Source organism: Neofelis nebulosa, chromosome 3 (genome assembly GCF_028018385.1).
Source record: "Neofelis nebulosa isolate mNeoNeb1 chromosome 3, mNeoNeb1.pri, whole genome shotgun sequence".
NCBI classification, from domain to species: domain Eukaryota; kingdom Metazoa; phylum Chordata; class Mammalia; order Carnivora; family Felidae; genus Neofelis; species Neofelis nebulosa.
In genome coordinates, this window is record NC_080784.1 from 174,183,776 (window position 1) to 174,207,046 (window position 23,271).

At 37.3% G+C, this 23,271-nt stretch overlaps 1 protein-coding gene across 2 annotated transcripts in view; it reads left to right on the forward strand.

The window, feature by feature from the left end:
* UGDH (UDP-glucose 6-dehydrogenase) overlaps positions 1-23,271 on the forward strand; it is a 31,415-nt gene that overhangs the window by 3,982 nt on the left and 4,162 nt on the right. The window contains exons 1-10 of one of the 2 annotated variants that reach the window (XM_058722808.1): positions 1,640-1,661; positions 4,614-4,782; positions 9,875-9,976; positions 14,938-15,138; positions 15,246-15,443; positions 15,912-16,059; positions 19,572-19,666; positions 21,413-21,543; positions 21,791-21,924; positions 23,100-23,191. In XM_058722808.1, the coding sequence (XP_058578791.1) occupies positions 4,621-4,782; positions 9,875-9,976; positions 14,938-15,138; positions 15,246-15,443; positions 15,912-16,059; positions 19,572-19,666; positions 21,413-21,543; positions 21,791-21,924; positions 23,100-23,191 (1,263 nt within the window). In that variant the 5' untranslated portion in view covers positions 1,640-1,661; positions 4,614-4,620. Of the gene's footprint in view, positions 1-1,639; positions 1,662-4,613; positions 4,783-9,874; positions 9,977-14,937; positions 15,139-15,245; positions 15,444-15,911; positions 16,060-19,571; positions 19,667-21,412; positions 21,544-21,790; positions 21,925-23,099; positions 23,192-23,271 lie in introns of those variants that run through there. The other variant, XM_058722807.1, reaches the window with a different exon arrangement.

Below are 23,271 nucleotides of genomic sequence, written 5' to 3' on the forward strand. Positions count from 1 at the left end.
GTTTTTTAATGTTTTTTAAATGTTTATCCATTTTTGAGAGAGAGAGGACACGCACACACACACACACACACACACACCCTCCCCCCCCACACACACATGAGTGTGAGTAGGCGTAGAGAGAGAGGGAGACAGAAACCCAAGCCAACTAACTCCATTGTCAGCACAGAGCCCAGATCAGGGCTTGAACTCACAAACTGTGAGATCATGACCTGAGCCAAAATAAAGAGTCAGATACTTAATGACTGAGCCATCCTGGTGCCCACTATATCCTACTTACTCTTTAGGCCAAGCTTAGATTCTACATTTCCCTGATGTAGATACCTTCTTATTTTGATTCTCCCCTGCGCGCCCCCCCTGCTTTGGACTTTAGCATTCATTTTGTCATTTAATTGATTATACTGCCTTGTATGTTACTTGGGTGCTATTAACTCCTTTTCATCTTTTAAGTCAGCTTAAGAGTCACCTTCTCACATTAAAAAATTAATAAAACAAAATTAAAAAAGGGCAGTTGGGTGGCTCAGTTGGTTGAGCATCTGACTTCAGCTGAGGTCATGATCTCACCGTTCCTGGGTTTGAGGCCTATATAGGGGTCGGCACAAAGCCCACTTCAGATCCTCTGTCCCCACCCCACCCCTCCTCCAGTTGCACATGCTGTCTCTCAAAAACAAATAAACCTTGGGGCGCCTGGGTGGCTCAGTCGGTTAAGCGTCCGACTTCAGCTCAGGTCACGATCTCGCGGTCCGCGAGTTCGAGTCCCGCGTCGGGCTCTGGGCTGATGGCTCAGAGCCTGGAGCCTGCTTCCGATTCTGTGTCTCCCTCTCTCTCTGCCCCTCCCCCGTTCATGCTCTGTCTCTCTCTGTCTCAAAAATAAATAAACGTTAAAAAAAAAATTAAAAAAAACAAAAAACAAATAAACCTTAAAAAAAAAAAGTCATCTTCTCAAGTCCTTCTTAACTTACCCTATCTAAAGTAGTTCTTTCCCCATAGATAGTGTCTCTGTCTCTTGCCTACCAGTTTATTGCCTTTATATGGAATTATCACAACTGCCATTATTTTGTTTTATAGAATGTAACTATGTAAGAGTAGGAACTGTACCTGTCCTGTTCACTAGTGTATCCACAGTACATAGAACAATAGTGGCTGTAACATAGAAAGATGTTTAATAAATGTTTTTCAATTGAATTTTTCCCTAAATAAATTGTTAAATTCTTGAATGTCAGGACCTGTGTCTGTGGCCAGATTCTCTGCTGTGCCCACACGGTAGACCCTTATATTGGGAATATGAATTTTTCATGAAGGAGAACAAGGGACTAGGCCTGAAGCAAGTTGAAGCAATATTTCTGAAACTGGATGCCAAGCCGTTTCTACTATAGGGGTACAGACAGTGGCAGTGAATGCCAGAGACACATCTTTGGTAAGCCTGTTCCAGGCTCGGCTGTCCCACAGGTGAGAGCTTTTCAGAACATTCCCCTGACCTTTAGCCACTTGGCAGTCCCAGTGCAGTCTTTTCCTCCTAGCAATTTCTCTGTCTCCTTGTGTACAGGGCACTTGAGGCCTGGAGAGTAGTAAAAGGCAGAACTGAAGAGTAGAAGAAGGGTGAAGAAATGAAAGATGAATGGTTGCCAGAAGTAAATCTTGTCAGGCTTAGTATTTTTCTTGGGGTGAGTTTTGGAACCATGAAAGTTTAATAGGAATATCATGTTTGTGTGACTTCACAGGTGATAGTAGGGAACTCTTAACTCATTTATTTAGATTATTTTTTGAAAAACCAGTATACATAGTATGGTAGCAGTTTATTTATTTGTGAAAGAGGGAGAGAGTGAGTGAGGGAGGAAGGGGCAGAGAGAGAGGGAGAGAGGGAGAGAGAATCCCAAGCAGCCTCTGTACTGTCAGCACAGAGCCCAAATCAGGGCTCAAACTCACAAACTATGAGATCATGACCTGAGCCGAAATAAAGAGTCAGACACTTAATGACTGAGCCACCGAGGTACCACCCCCCTCTCATTTATTTAGGTTATAAAAGAGAAAATCTACCAGGGGCACCTGGCTAGCTCAGTTGGTAAAGTATGTGACTCTTGATCTCAGGGTCATGAGTTCAAGACCCACGTTGGGCATGGATCCTACTTAAAAAATAATGAATAAATATGGGGCACCTGGGTGGCTCAGTCGGTTGGGCATCCAACTTTGGCTTGTGTCATTATCTCACCATTCGTAGATTTGAGCCCTGCATCAGGCTCTGTGCTGATAGCTCAGAGCCTGGAGCCTACTTCAGATTCTGTGTCCCGAACCATGAGATCATGACCTGAGCCGAAGTCAGACTCTCAATTGACTGAGCCACCCAGGCGCCCCAAGAAGGGATTATTAGAATATATATTTGTATTCACTTGTACTGTGTAAGAAATACTGGAAGGAGACACAAATAACTAATAAAAGGGTTGCTGGTAGAAGCAAAGTAGTGGGTAGCAAAGTAGATAGGAATGAGGTAGACATGAGGCTTCTTACTATATACCTTGTTATATAGATTTAATTTGAACCATATGTATTTATTACCTATTCAAAAAATAAACTTAAAAATGTTTTTTGTATGTGTATCACTAAGAATATTGCTTTCTTTTGTAGAATCAATAGATTCCAAGTTTTGCTCATATTTACTGTTTTACCAAATTTCTGTTCTTTTTAAAGTTTTTTAGGGCCACTTAAGTGGCTCAGTTGGTTAAGAGTCCGACTCTTGATTTTGGCTCAGTTCGTGATCTCATAGACTGAGCCCCACGTCCAGCTCCATGCTAGGTGTGCAGCCTGCTTAGGATTCTCTCTCTCTGACCCTCCTCTGCTCATGCCTTCGTGCACTCCCTCTCTCAAAATAAACATTTTTTAAAAAATAAAGTTTTTTAAAGGTCATTAGAGATAGACTCTGAGTTGATATCTTCTAAACATGGCCCCTGAAGATTGATTTATAAACGAGATTGTTTCTTTTTTTTATGTTAATATTGTGGCAATTTGCAAAGCTCAACTTTAATTGTTTTGTGTTTTTGGTTTTTTTTTATATACGAAATTTATGGTCAAATTGGTTTCTGTACAACACCCAGTGCTCATCCCAACAGGTGCCCTCCTCAATGACCATCACCCACTTTCCCCTCCCTCCCACCTCCCATCAACCCTCAGTTTATTCTCAGTTTTTAAGAGTCTCTTCTGGTTTGGCTCCCTCCCTCTCTCACCTTTTTTTTTTCCTTCCCTTACCCTCCCCCAGGGTCTTCTGTTACGTTTCTCAGGATCCACATAAGAGTGAAAATATATGGTATTTGTCTTTCTCTGTATGCCTTATTTCACTTAGCATAACTCTCTCCAGTTCCATTCATGTTGCTACAAAAGGCCATATTTCATTCGTTCTCATTGCCAAGTAGTATTCCGTTGTATATATAAACCACAATTTCTTTATCCATTCATCAGTTGAGGGACATTTAGGCTTTTTCCATAATTTGGCTGTTGTTGAAAGTGCTGCTATAAACATTCAGGATACTTGTATTGGTTATTCAGCTTATTCTCTTCCAATAAGGAAATCTACCCAGAAAACCAGCAATTAAAACATTGTTTGATTATAGATTTAGATTGAAGAGAGTTGGATCATCTTAATTATGTAGTTTGTGTATCTTTTTTCACGATAGGGTTGTACTTGCCCATCATTAAAATGAGATCAGCCTTCCATAGTACCTTCTCTGATCCATGCAGGAGTATACTAACAAATTCTTAAGTTCTCTGATTACCATTTTCCTTCTCCTTGGAATCGGTGAATGGGTTAGATTAGATGATGCCAGAGGTCTTGGCAAGGACTAAAATTCTAAGAATCTGATCAGTTTGACAGTTCTTGTTCTCTTTATAATGAATTAACTGACATTCTTATATGTAAATCAGTACCTTTGTCATTTTGATTAGTGTGAATCAATTCACCTAAATGGCTTTTGAAAACCCATCAAAGTCTGTGTAACAGCTTTGGTAACTACAGAATTACTTTCCTTTAACCATCTCATAGTTTCTGATTAAAGTTGAAATGGAGTTTAAGATCATTGTCAAATACCTAAAAATAAACTGCTGAAGCCAAAATATATAGGGAATATGACCACAGAAACCAATTCTGGACTTTCAGACTAATCTTATTATCTGTCATGTTTCTTAATATCTGTCATGTTAGTCTAAACCTGCCATAAGGCTGACCTTTGTAAACCAGCATTTATTTAAGCGAGAATTGCATTGGTGTGTTTACCCTTGAATTTTCCCTCAGCAATCAAAGTTCCCCTGGTGTAGTAGAGGTCTAAGTAAGGTTTTGTTTTGCTTCTTGAATTTCTAATTATTAGATCATTATAACCTTTGTGGCACTTCAGTAATATCAGTTATATTTTTTTCCATGTTTGATGCTAATGCAGCCGAGAACGAACTAGGTCATCCAACTGGAAGGTTACGTATTATCACTGTTTTAATAATGCTTAATGAGTGTGAATGCAGGAAATATTTCCAGATATTTGTCACCTTGACAGTTTTTATAAAGTGTGATAAATGTGCAGTGTGATTTCTTTAAATTTTCTGTTTTCAATAGAATAGTCTTACCGCTTTCCTTCTAGTTCAATCATGTTTGAAATTAAGAAGATTTGTTGCATTGGTGCGGGCTATGTTGGAGGACCTACATGTAGTGTCATTGCTCATATGTGCCCTGAAATCAGGGTAACAGTTGTTGATGTCAATGAATCAAGAATCAATGCATGGAACTCTCCTACTCTCCCTATTTATGAGGTAAAACCATACTAAACAACTCTTTGTTCTTATGTTCTTTGTTTTCTTACTGTTTTTGTTAAATAAATTACTATTAATGTAGAAATCTATGACTACAGCTGATAAGAAACTAAGTGAGAAATCTAGGTCCACAGTGTTATGGACATTACAATTATAGTTATGTCAAGTATGCCCAGGGAAAATGGGAGGAAATATATTAGAATATTAATAATGGTTGTATTAGTGCAATGAGAATGTGGGTAATTTTTTTCTCTCGTCTTTTTTCTCATTTTGTCTGTTAATATGGTTACCATATTGTAAATAGTAAAATTTTAAAAGGGTATTCTATAAAATTAAAATGGTAGAACTGTGGATGTTTATAATATTAATTCATGTAAGTCTATTATATTTGGGTGTTATTGTACTTAGGTAAACCGTGGGTGGATAAATGATGTCTTTTATATCTAGTACCTAGTATCACAAATTTGTTTAATTGAAATTTCAAAACTTCTGTGAATTTAGATAGTGTATAGTTAGGAAAATATGCTTCTATTTTATTAAGCTATGTGGATCCCATTTTTTAAAATTTCACTGTAAAATGAGTTCATGAATATTATGCTTTTGAAACCCAGCAGAGAAGCATTTGAGAATTTGATGGTAGCATTTTCTTCCCAACATTAATATATTCTCCTTTTTTCCTTCGGGAAAACTTTGTTATTTGTAAGATTGTTATCAACCATAGTCTTTAAATGTATTAGTCCTTTGGAAGGGAAGTCTCAACCAGGTTTATAGGCATATGAAATATAGAAATCCATGAAAAAGCACCCACAGAATAGTAGCTACCCAACATCATGGATTTAATCCTATCGGAATCACACTTAGAACAAAAAAGCAAACCTCTGAATTGTGCCTTCTGTTTGTGCTTTACCCTTTCTTTTTCTACCGAATGAACTACCCATAATAGTTCTATAAGTACTTTAGTGCTGTAGCATTTCTTTCCCTGTTATGACATTACTACTATATTTGGCTTTGGAAAATTTTAAAAAACATTTTGGAAACATAAGAGTTTTAGAATTCTGATAACCATAAAAGGGCTGCAAATCATTTGAAACCCATATTTGTACCCAATCATTCAGTAATCAGTTCTGCCAGCAGCGTACTCTAGTTTTCAGAAACAAAGGGTACCCGTCAGAATGGCTAAAATTACTACTACTGACAATACTAAGAGTCAACAAGGATTTAGAGCAATTGGACGTTTATACATTGCTGGTCAGAATGTAGACTGGTATAGCCACTTTCAAAACTGCTTGGCAGTATTTACTAAAACTGAAAATATGCAGAGTCTGACCCAGCAAATCCACTTGTTGGTGTATATCCAATAGAAATGCGTACATATGTGTGGCCAAAAGACAGATATTAACAGTGCTATTCATAATAGCCCCAAATGGGAAGCAGCCTAAATGTTAATCAGTGTTGGAATGGATACACAAATTATAGCATAATCCTGCAATAAAATACTATACTGCACTGAAAATCAATGAAACTACTCCTACATGCAGGAATATGGTTTGAGGTACCTGGGTGGCCCAGTCAGTTAAGCATCCGACTCTTGGTTTTGGCTTGGGTCATTGTCTCCTGGTTTTTGAGATCGAGCCCTGCACTGGGCTCTGTGCTGCCAGTGCAGAGCCTGCTTGGGATTCTCTCTCCCATCTCTCTCTGACCCTGTCTCACTCACACGTGCTCTCTCCCTCTCTCTCAAAATAAATAAACTTTAAAAAATTTAAGAAAGGATATGGTTAACTTCTCCCAAAGTGTTGTGTTGCCAGACACAAAGTAGTACATACTGTATAATTTCATTTGCATAAAATTTAAATATAAGCAAATTAATCTCTGATTATAGAATTCAGCATGATTATAATTTGAGCAGTGGTAGTGACTAGAAGAGGGCACAGGCATACTGCAGGTTCTGATTTACAGTTAATGTTATAATTCTCATTATAAATAGTGGTTACACAAGTGTGTTCAGTTGTGAAAATTGAGCTATATACTTTTCTATACTAATATATGTGCATTTTTATGTATTTTGTTTTACTTCAATACAAATTTTATTTAAAAACAAAAAAAAGGTATCCTGAATTAGAAAAAATATAAGCTATCTATAATGTATTGGAATTTGAAATTTTTCTTGGAGAAAACAAAAAAATCAGTTGGCCAGGCATATTTCATGGCCAGATTCTTATTGTAGATGTTACTATTTATATTAATTGAAATCTGAAACTCTTCTTCCTAAGACTTCAGTGCTTGAAATTTAAAATAGGGGCACTTGACTGGCTCAGTTGGTAGAGCATCTGACTTCTCATCTTGAGGTCAGGAGTTTGAGCCCCATGTTGAGCATAAGCCTTCTTAAAAAAAAAAAAAAAAAAAGTATGTTGTACATTGACACTGAATCCAGTTGGGATATATAGTTAGATTGAGAGAGTTAAGATCTAAAATTATTTCTTTTCCATATCATACTTGTTTGTTCTCAATAACCTTTTATAAACAAAGAAACAAGCATTTATTATTTTTGTGCTTTTATTTTGTAGATAAAGTTTTTCTTCTTTAAATCTCTTTAAAAAGAATATAAAGGATTTGAAAGTCTAGCTAGAGGTGCTCATTAGAAACTCATTAGAAGCAATGTCTGAGTTCTCAAAACCTTGAAATCTCATAATTGTATTGGCTTAAGTTTTATTTTTATGTCATTTTCTAAAAAATCCATTTATTTATTTTGAGAGAAAGAGAGCACGCATGTGCGTGGGGGAGGGATAGACAGAGAGGGAGAGAGAGATTCCTAAGCAGGCTCCGTGCTGTCAGTGCAGAGCCCCACACCAGGCTCGATCTCACAAACTGTGAGATCATGACCTGAGCTGAAACCAAGAATCAGACGCTTAACCAACTGAGCTACCCAGGTGCCTTTTTTATGTCATTTTAATATGTCTATTCCGGAAAATTAGATGATACCATAAGCAGCTATTTTAGTTCTGTGCTATTTAGTGTAGCCTACAAAAGAAATGAAATCTTTTTCCAAAATCCACTGGTTTTGGAGGTTAAAAACATGACACTGCTACTTTAAAATTCTAGAAGGAATTGTCTCAGCAAGTAGAATGATTTTCCTCTTAGCAAGTGAATGACTTCAGGCTTTCTTAGACATCAGTTAAAAGATGCTCACTTAAGGAATTTATAAATCAGAAAATAAAGGTGATTTCTGTAAGTTGTGTTTAAAAAAAAGCAACAACAACTTGGGGAATGAATTGTGTGACCCAATTTTCCATTTTCAAAGATATATTAGGCCTTTGTTCTGTTTTTATTTCTTTATTTTATGTTGTAAAATTATGTATTCCTATACATTTTCTTGGCCATATTGGAGATGTAAAATGTTACGTGAAATGTCAAACAGGAAGAATTATAAAAGAAGAAAAAACAAATGGCGGGTTTAACTGGAATTCACAATGCTCTCTGAATTGCTTTATTGAGTAGCTTATATTTGTTGTTACTAGTTGTAACTTTATACTTACCTACCTTGGACAAGGCAAAAGAATACTTTTATGTCCAGAGCAGCCTTGAACACCTTTGTAATCACCTTGCTGTTGTAAATCTTTATCCTATAATGCATTTAAAAACCAATGACCAAATAAATACTTGTTTTCAAGGATAATTATAAAAATCTGTGGCATTGATTTTTCATTGTAAATACTATGTTTTCAGGTCAGAAGTCTCTAATTGTGACTAATGTTTAACTCATGGTCACTGATAGAGAAATACTACAATATGTAATTATAGCATTTAATATGCCCCTTTGAGTACCCAGTCTCCTTGAGAGTTGTTCTGCCATCACTCCATCTACTCTGAGACTAACTAATTAGAGAAATATTTAGAAGGAAAAATGATAGGACTTGATTGTTGATCATAAAAGAAGGATGAAGGGGACACGTGGGTGGCTCAGTTGGTTAAGGTCTGACTCTTGATTTTGGCTCAGATCATGATCTCACGGTTTATGGGGTTGGCATGGAGCCTGCTTGGGATTCTCTCCCCTTCTCTCTCTCTCTCTCTCTCTCTCTCTCTCTCTCTCTCTCTCCCCCCCCCAAAAAAAATAAATAAAAAGCCTTAAAAATACTTTCTTAAAGAAAGGTGAAGGAGAGGAAGGAATCAAGAATAATATCCAGGTTTCCAATTTGGATGACAGGTGCATGATTGTGCTACTAATTGAGTTCAAGAATGCAGGATGTTGCGGAGTATAGTGGGAGATAAAATGGCAAGTTCTGTTTTGTCCTACTTAGTTATAGAGGCTTTGGGAAATCCAAGTAGAGATGTTCAGGAGGCAGTTGGATATGTATCAGAAGTTTAGGCAAATGATTCAGGGCTGGAAGTGTAAAGTTAGGAATGTACAGGTAGTAGTTGAAATCAGAGTAATTGAACTCTCCCAAGAAGAGTCTGTAGAGAGAACAGAGCCTTAGTCAAGGACAGAACCCAGGAAAACGGTAATGTTTGATGGTAGGTGGAGAAGAAAATGCCATAGAGAAGCAATGAAGAGTAGTTCATCGAAGGTGAACCAAAATCAGAAGAGTTTTAGTAGTGCAAGCCCCTATAAAGATGTACAGTTGACCCTGTGGGGGTGTGGGGCGTTGACCCTATTTTGTATACTGCATTCTTAAAGTAAACTACAGAAAAGAAAGTGTTATTAAGAAAATCATAAAAGGGGCACGTGGGTGGCTCATTCGGTTAAATGTCCGACTCTTGGGCTCAGCATGACCTGATCTCATGGTTCCTGTGTTCAGTCCCTGTGTTGGGCTCTGCGCTGACAAATGTGGAGCCTGCTTGGGATTCTCTGTCTTTCTCTCTGTGCCTCCCCTGCTCACTCTCTCTCTCTCTCTCTCTCTCAAAATAAATAAATAAATATTAAAAAAAATCATAAGAGGAAATACATTGACAATATGGTACTATATTCATTGAAAAAAAATTCACATATAAGCAGACCGGTGCAGTTCAAATATGTGTTGTAATGTAATTCTGTACACTTAGATTATCTCATATGACTGGTAAACTGTGTGTACAACTCCTTCTTTTTTCTTTTTAGCCAGGGCTAAAAGAAGTGGTAGAATCCTGCCGAGGAAAAAATCTATTTTTTTCTACCGATATTGATGATGCCATTAAAGAAGCTGATCTTGTATTTATTTCTGTAAGTATTTTCTTTTGCTGTGTGAGGTTTTTTAAAAATTTCTTTTTAATGTTTATTTATTTTTGAGAGAGAGAGAGACAGAGAGACAGAGTGTGAGTGGGGAAGGGGCAGAGAGAGAGAGACACACAGAATCTGAAGCAGGCTCCATGCTCTGAGCTGTCTGCACAGAGCCCAACACGGGCTCAAACCCCACAAGCCATTAGATCACAACCTGAGCCAGAGTGGGACACTGAACCGACTGAGCCACCCAGACGCCCCTTGCTATGTGAGTTTTAATGCATTATTGTCTACATAGAAGTTTTATTGTGTTTTAATAGTAATCCGTTGGTATTAATCCACATCATTGCTTAGTATAGAGTCCAGTTGAATTTAGGTTGTCATTCTGTCCAACACTTCACCATACCCCATAATCATCTGGTCAAATGCATCACTTCCAATCACTGAACAAATAGTTGGAGAAAGTTCTAGTCTGGGATCTAGAGTTAGGAAGTGTTGGTAACGTATGAGCCCATGTGGTAATAGTGTATGTATGTCATCATTTCTTGTTTGAACCACTGCTTGGTAGAGGTGAGGTAAAGAGAACCAGGTAAAGTGTGTGTGCAAACTTATGGGACTCTCCTTTCTAGATGACTTATAATTGTTCCAGAAGTCATTTTATTATTATTTTTTATTTTAAAGAGAGAGAGAATGTGTGCATTTAAGTTTATATTTATTTATTTTGAGAACGAAAAAGAGCGCATGAGCGTGCGCTGGGGAGGGGCAGAGAGAGGAGAAAGAATCCCAGTCAGGCTCCATGCTAATCAGTGCAGAGTCCAATTAGTGCAGGGCTTGATTCACGAACAGTAAGATCTTGACCTGAGCGAAAATCAAGAGTTGGATGCTTAACCGACTGAGCCACCCAGGTCCCCCTAAGATTTTATTTTTAAGTAATCTCTATACCCAGTGTGGGGCTTGAACTTAACAACCCTGAGGTCAGGAGTTGCATGCTCTACCAATTGAGCCAGCCATGCACCCTACCAGAAGTCATTTTTAATTAACTTTTTGGAACTTGGCTTGGGTTGGTTAGGTTACAGGCTAGTCCACAGGTATCTTAGCTCATGATACGACTAGCCTGTTGTATCTTTGTAATGAAAAAATAGAATCAATGCTTAGGAGTAAATTCCGGTAATGTAATATTTGAACCAAGTATTTTACTTCTTGCTGTCCTGGTAGCCATTTACTCAAATATTCTGTGGCTGATGGTATAGTAATCACCAATTTGTGGCTGAGCTAGGGTGTTATATGACTCAAGACCTTTAGGGCCTTAGAGAATAAAGGGAAAGCCAGTGTTGTAAGCTTTGACTGAGCTCCATGAACTAAGGGAAAGAAATATCATGGGGTCCATAGAGGGTAGATGTTGTCGAATTGATTATGCATATTGTTAATGATTATAAGTTGTTGAATTAAGAGTTTTATGACTGATGAGACAAAAGAAATACTATTAAGATATGTTAACTCCAGAAGAAAGTAGTAATGAAGCCTGTGGTAAAACTGTTATGAATTAAATCTCTCTTTTGGCATTAATTACTTCAGAGAAATTGGTGTCACCTTCTGTGACTTGCCTACCTATCTACTACTTAAGCTTACAGAAGGTTAGGGTAGAGGCATAGAAAATGAGAAAAGATTTTGGAGTAGCTAGGTACTTGGATAAAATTAAGAAGTTATCCTTGGGGCACCTGGGTGGCTAGTCAGTTAAGTATCCGACTTCAGCTCAAGTCATGATCTCATGGTTAGTGAGTTTGAGCCCTGTGTTGGGCTCTGTGCTGACAGCTCAGAGCCTGGGTCCTGCTTCAGATTCTGTGTCTCCTTCTCTCTTCCCCTCCCCTGCTCCCTCCCTCCCTCCCTCTCTCTCAAATAAATAAACATTAAAAAAATCTTTTTAAAAAAGAAGTTATGTTAGTCCAACTTTAGGAAAACTAGAGCCTCGAGTGAGAGTAGGGGAATTTTCTGTAAAAAATATTCAGAAAGAATATTCTCAAGCAATAGAATCCACCTTAGGGGGTAGTCTGGCCAGATAGCTAATTTATACTTGCCTCTGCAGATCTAGCCTGAGCTGTCCTGAATCTTTGCAAGCTGTTACTGTGTATACCCATTATGGTAATTTATTACTGTATAACTCACATTGAGTTCCCATCATTCTCTGGATCAGCTTTTAAAAATTTATTTGTTGTATACTTTTCATTGTAGAAAACATCAAATTTATACAAAAGATGAAGACAATAATATTATGAACCCCTATTTACCCTTTGCCCATTGTCAGCAGTTACCATGGCTGATCTTGTTTTGTTTGCTACTTCTCTCCTTTGCCTCCTACCCCGTGTTATTTTTAGACAGATTCCAGGTAGGAATAGTTTCATATGAATCAGTTTTCAGTTGTCATCTCCAGAGCACCTTGCCAGGGAAAGCTGTTTGATCTTCTCTCATCTTTAGCATGTTCCATCTTATCCTGTTAGCTGTCTTGGCTCTTCCATACTCTGGTGCACCCTGACTTCCACGTCTCAGGCTTTTCCTAAGTCATTCCATGCATATAAACAACTTTCGTTCTCCTGCTTTTCACACCTCCACGCAACTTTCAAGTTTTTGTTTTGGCTTGCTTCCTTTATTTAGTCTCCCATTAGGTTATAAGCTTGTCAAGAGAAAAGAATTGGTATACTTACTACTGGTTCAAAAACTATTCCTATATAGAATTTTAGCCTTTTCAGAGTGCTTTGATTTTTACCAAAGCATTATAAAAACCCACTTGCTAGATTTTAGAGAGAGCATAGTATCTTCATTTTCCAATGAGGTAATTGAAGTAAAGGCAGCCACATGTCTCTAAGGTTACATGGTATAGCTAAGCCAAAAGTAAATGCCTAGACTCCCAGTCACATGGTTTATTTTTCTTTCTATTATAGTATTGGAAATCCTAAAGATGCTAGATAATGTCTAGCTTTAATGAGCCAAGAAAACATTTGTGAATGATATTGCAAATATTTGTAAAAAGCTATGGATATAGGTTTATAAACAAGGAGGATAGAAAAGGAACTTAAAATTTGGTTTTGGGGCACCTGGGTGGCTTAGTTGGTTGAGCAACCAATTCTTGATTTCAGTTCAGATCATGAACTTGCAGTTCGTGGCTTCTGCCGCAAGTCAGGCTCTATGCTGGCAATGTAGGGCCTGCTTGGGAATCTCTCTCTCCTTCTGCCACTCCCCTGCTTGTGCTCTCTCTCTGTGAAAATGAATGAATAAACTTTAAAATTTTTTTAATTAAAAATAAAATTTGGTTTAAAAGACTAGGAAAATGGTATTCAAAATCTATAAAGAACTTATCAAACTCAACACCCAAAAAACAAATAATCCAGTGAAGAAATGGGCAAAAGATATGAATAGGCACTTTTCCAAAGAAGACATTCAGATGGCTAACAGGCACATGAAAAATTTTTCAAAATTACTCATCATCAGGAAAATACATATTAAAACCACGGTGAGATACCACCACCTCACACCTGTCAGAATGGCTAAAATTAACAGGCAACAACAGATGTTGGCAAGGATGCAGAGAGAGAGGAACCCTTTTGCACTGCTGGTGTGAATGCAAACTGGTACAGCCACTCTGGAAAACAGTATGGAGGTTCCTCAAAAAACTAAAAATAGAATTACCCTGTGACCCAGCAATTGCACTGTTGGGTATTTATACAAAGGATACAGGAGTGCTGTTTCAAAGGGGCATATGCACCCCAATGTTTATAGCAGCACTATCAACAATAGCCAAAGTATGGAAGGAGCCCAAATGTCTATCGATGGATGAATGGATAAAGAAGATGTGGTATATATATACAATGGAATTTTACTCAGCAATAAAAAAGAATGAAATCTTGTCATTTGCAACTATGTGGATGGAACTAGAGTGTATTATGCTAAGCGAAAGGAGTCAGAGAAAGACAAATATCATATGACTTCACTCATATGTGGAATTTAAGACACAAAACAGATGAACATAAGGGAAGGGAAGCAAAAATAATATAAAAACAGGGAGGGGAACAAAACGTAAGAGACTTAAATACAGAGAACAAACTGAGGGTTGCTGGCAGGTTGTTGGGGGGGAGATGGGCTAAACGGGCAAGGGACATTGAGGAGGATATTTGTTGGGATGAGAACTGGGTATTGTATGTACATGATGAATCACTAAATTCTATTCCTGAAATCATTATTACACTATATGTTAACTAACTTGGATGTAAATTATAAAAATAAATAATAAAATTTTTTAAATTAAAAAACAAAGACCAGGATAATAGTGGTGCCTAGTGGCTCAGTCGGTTGGGCGTCTGACTTCAGCTCTGGTCATGATCTCATAGTTTGTGAGTTCAAGCCCCACAATCAGGCTCTCTGCTGGGCAGCGCAGAGCCTGCTTGAGATCCTCTGTTCTCCCTCTGTCTCTGCCCCTCCCCAACTTGCGTGCTCTTTCTCTCTCTCTCTCTCTCTCAAAAATAAATTTAAAACAAAGCATTAAAAATAAAATAAAATAAAATAAAATAAAATAAAATAAAATAAAGACCAGGATAATAATTTATTACGTACAATAAAGAGAGGAAAGAAAACTTACATTTCATTTCAGATTGGGAACTCCTTTAGGACAAGAACAGTCTCATTCATCTTTATGTCTCCAGGGCTTAGCTTGCAACCTGCCTTCCCTGATATCTGTCACTATATAGTAGCTTATCAACAAAAATTTATTGAATGAGTTGATGCTTCAGGCTGTTCTGTCTGGTGATTATATTTATAAAATGTATTATTCCTATGGAATTAATAGAGGGTTAAATTAAAGCTAATGATGATAGTTAACTTCGCATTTAACTAGTTAATTGATGACTCAGGGTTTATCTTGAAATCAGTGAATATCTCACAGATACTTTGTTCTTAATCCCATATGCTTTCATCAGGTGAACACTCCAACCAAAACCTATGGAATGGGGAAAGGCCGTGCGGCAGATCTGAAGTATATTGAGGCTTGTGCCAGACGCATTGTGCAAAACTCACATGGGTACAAAATTGTGACTGAGAAAAGCACAGTTCCAGTGAGGGCAGCAGAAAGTATTCGTCGAATATTTGATGCAAACACAAAACCCAACTTGAATTTACAGGTATAAAAAAAGGAAGCGTTAGAACCTGATACTATGTAAATATTGCTGCTTATAGTTGCCCATGGTTAATTCTAGGCTTACAACTTTGCTTTGCATTGGGATTCTAGGTACTGTCCAACCCTGAGTTCTTGGCGGAAGGAACAGCCATCAAGGACCTGAAGAACCCAGACAGAGTACTGATTGGAGGGGATGAAACGCCAGAGGGCCAGAGAGCTGTGCAGGCACTGTGTGCTGTGTATGAGCACTGGGTTCCCAGAGAAAAGATCCTCACCACTAATACTTGGTCTTCAGAACTTTCCAAACTGGTTGGTATAGAGCATTCAATTCTCCATTTAATTTAAAACCAAGGACTTATTTCTCTTAAGCCTGATAAGCCACACAGGTACTTTCTTAATATTAAATAAAAGGTATGCTTTTGAAGACAATATTCTTGTCCATTATGAAATAATTTTCACAAGGGAAATCAAATATTGGGGTATAAAATATTTTGGAAAGTGCTAAATTTTAATAAAATATAACATAAAATGAAGGGTTCATTAAAATTGTAGTCTTAAAAATCACTCTTTCCCTTTTTTACTCCCGTTCTTAATCATCTTTCTTCTCGAATTTAAAACATTTTCCTTTACCAACCCATTCATAGCCTCCTCAAATTGAGGCCATCAGTAACTTTTATATCTCCCTCAGTAGTTTGTATCAACTCAGTGAAATATAATCCAGACATTTAAAATTGCCATTTTAACTCATTGTACTTTTCCTTTTTTTCCCTCCCGAAGGCAGCAAATGCTTTTCTTGCCCAGAGGATCAGCAGTATTAACTCTATAAGTGCCCTCTGTGAAGCAACAGGGGCTGATGTAGAAGAGGTGGCAACAGCCATTGGAATGGACCAGAGAATTGGAAATAAGTTTCTGAAAGCCAGTGTTGGTAAATTGAAAATTTTTCTGTACATAAAATAGGTTCATTTAGCTGGGTCTCTAACTTTAAGGAAGTCTTTTTTTTTTTTTTAATATTTATTTATTTTTGAGAGAGAGAGAGAGAGAGAGTGTGTGGGGAGGGGTAGAGAGAGAGGGAGACAGAGGATCAGAAGCAGGCTGTGCGCTGACAGCACAGAGATCAAGGAGGGACTCAGACTCACAGACTGTGAGATCGTGATCTGAGCCGAAGTTGGACATTTAACCAACTGAGCCACCCGGGCGCCCCAAAGAAATCTTTGTTTAACTTGATGCCCTCAAAATAATGATTCTGTTATTCATGTGACATCTTCAACCTATCTGGAACTTCCCAAGTGCAGCAATAATTTAACTTATATTGTTTAATAATTACTGATTGATTAGGAGGATAAACAGAGTTCACTGTTATAGGAGCATTAATTGGTATTCAGTTCGAACATTTAGGAAGAGTAAGTTCCAGAGACCACATAGGAAATAACTCAATACCTTACTGACGCAAACAGGAAACAAATTTCCTATCATTTACTTTGCCCACTAATATACTTTTGGAAATGTGGCCTGGGTGAAGTAAGTCGGTCCTTATTAGTTGCCAGTTCTGTACTTCTGAATTATCCTATTTGCTAAAATTTATTTTTAATCCCAAAATCAGTGCTCCTAGTGCTTTCATGGTCGTTTGCAGACACAACACAGCAGCAAAAAATTTGAGTCACCCAACACAGACATTTCCAGCTGAAGTTGCATAAGGCAATGCTCTTGTTTCAGCTCCCATTCTGTAAACAAGTGCTTTTTTTGTGGTCTATTTAGTGTCACATTTTTTACATTTTTGTGCTTTTTATTGGTGGTTTCACTTTTCTAAATGGCCCTCAGGCATATTGCAAAGTGCTGCCTAGTGTTTTGAAGTGCCAGGAGACTCTGATGTACCTCACAGAGAAAATACTGTGGTTAGATAAGCTTTATTCAGGCATGAGTTATAGTGCTGTTGGCTATGAATTTAATATTAATGAATCAATAATATATATTAAATAAAGTGTCTTTAAACTCATAAGGGCAAGAACAGGGACACTGGGCTGGCTCAGTTGGTAGAGCATGCAACTCTTGATCTCAAGGTAATGAGTTTGAGCCCCATTTTGGGTATAGAGCTTACTTAAAAGGGGGAGGCAGAAGACATGAGCAGACATTTCTCCAAAGAAGACATACAGATGGCAAACAGACACATGGAAAGATGCCCCGTATCACTCATTATCAGAGAAATGCAAATCAAAACCGTAATGACATATCACCTCACACCTGTCAGAATAGCTAAACTAAAAAATACAAGAAACAACAAATGTTGGCAATGATACAGAGGAAAAGGAACACTCGTGCACTGTTGGGGGGAATAAAAACTATTGCAGCCAGTGTGGAAAACAATATATGGAGATTCCTCAAAAATTAAAAATAGAATTATCATGTGATCCAGTAATTCCACTATTGGGTATTTACCCAAAGAATACAAAAACACTAATTCAAAAAGATATATCGACCCCTATTGTTTATTGCAGCATTATTTACACTAGGCAAGATATGGCGGCAACCCATATATATATATGTGTATATATACATATACATACCACATCTTCCTTATCCATTAATCTATCAATGGAAATATACATATATGTGTGTGTGTATGTATATACATATATATACATATACATATATATACATACATATATATGTATGTACATATATATATGTATATATATGTACGTACATATATATATATGTACGTACATATATATGTATATACATATATACACACACACATATATATATATACACACACATACATATATATACATATACACAGTGGAATATTACTCAGCCATAGAAAAGAATGAACTCTTGCTATTTGCAACAACATGAATGAATCTAGAGAGTATTATGCTAAGTGAAATAAGTCAGTTAAGGAAAGATAAATACCATAAGATTTCACTCATATGTGGAATTTAAGAAATAAAACAAACAAAAGAGAAAAGAGACAAACCAAGAAACAGACTCGTAACTATAGAGAACATACTTATGGCTGCCAGAGGGGAAGTGGATGGGGTGAAATAGATGAAGGGGATTAAGACTACACTTACCATGATGGACAGTGAGTAATGTGTAGAATTGTTGAATCACTGTATTGTAGACCTGAAACTAACATAACACTGTATATATACTATGCTGGAATTAAAATTGAAAATCAAAAAAAATAAAAACATTAAAAAGTCTAAGTATAATAAAATAAAATAAATTTTTAATAAAAGTAAAATGATTATGTATCAATTTGTTGGTGAAATGTGACCATAAGCTCACAGGAGCCTAACTCTTTATTTCGCCTAGGAACAATGCTTTAGTATTCATTAATTCCACATTTGTGGCATTTTTGTAGAATGTAGTAGATAATGAGAATTGGTTGTGTTTTTGGATATAAGTTAACATGGTTGATCTAAGGGTAAATAGAGTTTTATAGATTAGGCCATAGGCAGCCCTTCGTGTGTTTCTGGGGCCTAATGCCATTTCCCAATTCTCGTTTCCCTGTCCTTTTCTATCTTTTTAGTATTTTCTTTAAGCTACCGTTTAAAAAAAAATAGCTACTATTTATTGAAGGTCTATTATGCAACAAGTTCTGAACTAGTACTTTATATATCTCATTTATTAATCCTTATAGCCTGTTAAGAAGGTGCTGGTATGTCCTTTATAGAGATGGTTAGGGATCAGGGAAATGTTCACGACTTGCTGTAAGTCACACAACTAGTGAGTGGCTAGGTGTTTTGGGCTCCAAAGCACATGCCAATCCTTACTGTATATTGAATTGTATTAGAACAGGGTGGGCAAACTATTGTCTTCAGGCTAAAATTGGTCCTCAGCTTGTTTTATAAATAAAGTTGTATTGGAACACAGCCATGCCAATTTTATTACATATTGTCTGTGACTGCTTTTGAGCTACAAAGGCAGAGTTGAATATTTGTGCCAGAGATTATGTGGCCCACAAAGGCTAAAATATTTACAATTTGTCCCATAAAACTTTACCAGCCCTGTGCTAAACTAAGTGCTAAACTAAGAGAGGTGGGGCAGTGATACCAGATGAATAAGGAATAAAATAGAAAATGTAGCCATAATAAAACATTTACTAGAAGATTATCTAGAAATTATTTATAGAGTTGATTAGTTGCTTGCAAATTTCACACATTATTTAAACCCAATAACTTTCCAACATCTAAATTTTATTATTAGAAATCCTAGCATAGGGTCACCTGACTGGCACAGTAGAGCATGCAACTCTAATACAGTAGAGCATGCAACTCTTGATCTCGGGGTTGTGAGTTTGAGCCCCATGTGTGGGGTGGAGTTTACTTAAAGAAAAAAAAAATTCTAGCTTAGGCCCTCTGATTTAGTGTGACAGATTTGTCACATGATTCAGTTGTGGTTCTTAAATAAAAATACTGTCACTTTTTTCTTCAGGTTTTGGTGGAAGCTGCTTTCAGAAAGATGTTCTGAATTTGGTTTATCTCTGTGAGGCTCTGAATTTGCCTGAAGTAGCTCGGTATTGGCAGCAGGTATCAATCTTTCTAGTCACAACTTTTGCTTAACTTCTGATTAAAACATGTCACCCTTTGTGAGATGTTTTTGACAGAATTTATTTATTCCAGGAACTCAAACATTATATTCAGTTTCTTTATTTTTAGGTTTACTTATTGGGCTTCTGTGTTTTTGTCTTTTTTGCTAATCAACTCTGATGGAAATTTCTGATAAACTATCTGTCTTCTAGTTTTATAACACATTTGCTCTCAGGGTAAAGCAAGAACTATTAATTACAACTCTTCTCTATCCTAAAAGGCAGACAATCATAACAAAGGAAGAACCTGTATTGTAATGCTTTCAAGGTGGTTTGTGTGTGTTGATATTTGTTTTGTCCCTTTGAGATTCACAGAGCTAAAATTAAAGACCCTTCCCAAACTGAAAATAGAGTTCACATTAATTGAGTGCTTTTCCTGTGCCAGGCACTTTCTTAGGTACTTTGCATATTTCATTTAGTCCTCATCACTAATATTCCCCATTTCTAGGTGAGGAAACTGAGGCTTAGAGACGTTAAGTAATATGTCCAAGATACCAGCCGGTATACATATCTTTCCCAAATATTTTTTCTGCAACTCTGTAGTTTTTTAGATTTCAGCATACTGGGTGACAGTATAAGGAAATGTACATTTTTAAGGAAAATGTACAATGTAAAAGTTTGTTTCATTCAATCCAGCATGATGACTTTAGCTTCCTGTCCATCATGGCGAAATGCAGATAAAGTCTTGATTTTCCAACACTCTGGGCTCATTTCACGAGCTCTCAGGTTTTGAGACAGCCCCTAGAAATTCAGTGCCTTAAAAAAAAAAAACAAACACATAAAAACTAGTCTCTTTCCTTATATACTGGCCACCAATAGGAAGTCTTGTTTATTTATTTATTTTTACTTTTTAAAAAATGTTTATTTTATTTTTTTTTTTGAGAGATGGAGAGAGCGAGTGTGAGCAGGGGAGGGCAGAGAGAGAGGGAGACAAAAGATCCAAAGCGGGCTCTGTGCTGATGCAGAGAGCCCGTATGGGGCTCGAACCCATGAACCGTGAGATCACGATATGAACCGAAGTCAGACACTCAACCCACTGAGCCACCCAGGTGCTCCTGAAGTCTTGTTTATAGACTCTTAGGAGAGTAAAGGGTTAGGCGAGCAGAGACTTTTATTCTTACAATATTTAGTTAAAAACTTAGCCAAGGGTTAGGAGTGCCATGCTTTATCAAGAGGAAGCTATAACTCTGCATTGTTCAACTGTTTTCTGCTCACTTTCTACTTCCACTCAGTTTCGGTGAGGGGTAAGCGTATATGGCAAGGGTGGTGGGGGGGCTTTGGGATTTGATTGCTTACAGCCTTGCTTCCATAGGGTTTGGAGAAGTTGGCAAAGGAGAACTCTGTTTTCTCTGTGCCTTTTTTCAGCTATTATAGCTGGATCTCAAGTGGGGTTGAAACTTAACTCTGCTCCTCATCTTTACATCCATCCCATCTGAGGTTGGTGCATGGAAGCCAATCCTGAAAATTTTCAGGATGACTTTAAGTGTGGGATCGTAATTCTTTTTTTTTTTTTAAGTTTTAATAGATACTGAAGAGGTTGTTTAATCTTTGCCTCCTGTTACTTTATGAGGCTGGTATTCATACAATAGTACTATAAAACTGTGAGCAGTGTGTGGCATAGGCTTCACCTCTTTTAACTGCACTAATTGTACATGTTTACATTGTATAATTGTACATGTAATTTCAGGTCATAGATATGAATGACTACCAGAGAAGGAGATTTGCTTCCCGGATTATAGACAGTCTGTTTAATACAGTAACTGATAAGAAGATAGCTATTTTGGGATTTGCATTCAAAAAGGACACCGGTGATACGAGGTACCAGTCCTTAAAAATATTTCAACCCCTTTGAGAGTACTAACTGCTCATCTTATTTTGATTTTTGATAGTGGATGTGTGTGTGTGAAATATATGTGCATATATATAGTATAAAGAATAAAAGTAAAGTGAACATCTGTATCCTCACAAGAAATAGAATTTTCCCTCTACAAACTCCTTAGGTATTAGAATATATGCCATTTTGTTTCATTATACTCCCTAGCAATACTGATGTTTTTTCCTTTAGAGAATCTTCTAGCATATATATCAGCAAATATTTGATGGATGAAGGCGCACATCTCCATATATATGATCCAAAAGTACCAAGGGAACAAATAGTTGTGGATCTTTCTCACCCAGGAGTTTCAGAGGATGACCAAGGTAAGGCTTTGAGTCTTATGAATCACTGAATATGGGCCTAAAACTTGTTTGTTCTCTAGAAACCTTTGGTGGTTCTGTTTTTGTTTTTGTTTCTTAATGAAATGCTGCATTAAAAAAATTTTTTTAGGGGTGCCTGGGTGGCTCAGTTAGGCATCCAACTCTTGATTTTGATTCAGGTCATGGCCTCAACAGTTCATGGGATCAAGCCTTGCATCAGGCTCCATGCTGACAGTACAGAGCCTGCTCGGGATTCTCTCTCTCCCTGTTTCTCTGTCCCTCCCCCTGGCTCGCTCTCTCTCTCTCTCTCTCTCTCTCTCTCTCAAAATAAATAAATAAACTTAAAAAAAAATTCCAGTATGGTTAACATACAATGTTGTATTAGTTTCATATGTACAATATAGTGTCAACAATTCCATACATTACTCAGTGCTCTTTGTGATAAAGTGCAGTCTAAATCCCCTTTATCTATTTCACCCATTCCCCCCACCTGCCCCTCTGGTTTGTTCTCTATAGTTAAGACTGTTTCTTAGTTTGTCTTTCTCTCTCTCTCCCTTTTTTTCCTTTACTTGTTTGGTTTCTTAAATTACGCATATGAGTGAAGTCATATGGTATTTGTCTTTCTCTGACTGACTTACTTTACTTAGCATTGTACTCCCTAGCTCCATCCATGTCATTGCAGATGGCAAGATTCCATTCTTTTTGATGGCTGAGTAATATTCTGCTGTATGCATATGTATGTGTGTATGTGTATATATGTGTGTGTGCGTGCGTGTGTGTGTACGGTACAGCTTCCTTATCTATTCATCTGTTGATGGACATTTGTGCTGCTTCCATGGTTGTTCTGTTTTTATCATTGGTAGCCCTTCTTTTCTGCCTCATTTCTCTAAAATTAAACTCTTAGACATTGTTCTATCAACTTTGATTTTATTAGCTGTGGGTTGGTCTGATGATTTTTCCAACATACCCTAAGAAGCCCCAGATGTTCCAAGGAGATGCTTCTAGGGTAAGGTTCAGGTGCTCCAGGCGCCGCCCGCACCCCCCCCCCCATTACTCTCATTCTCACTTCAACCAGACTATTTCACTTCTGTCAGACCTTCCTACTAACCCTAGTATTAAAATGCGTAATTTCAAATAATTCCCTTCTTATTGCCAATTTTTTGTTGCTGTTGTTATAGTGTCCCGGCTCGTGACCATTTCCAAGGATCCATATGAAGCATGTGATGGTGCCCATGCTGTGGTTATTTGCACTGAGTGGGACATGTTTAAGGTGAGGTGACAAGTACTATGAAAGAAAATTTTAGAAGTATTCTGGTATCAGTAGGGGTTAAGTGTGTGTTCATGTATATG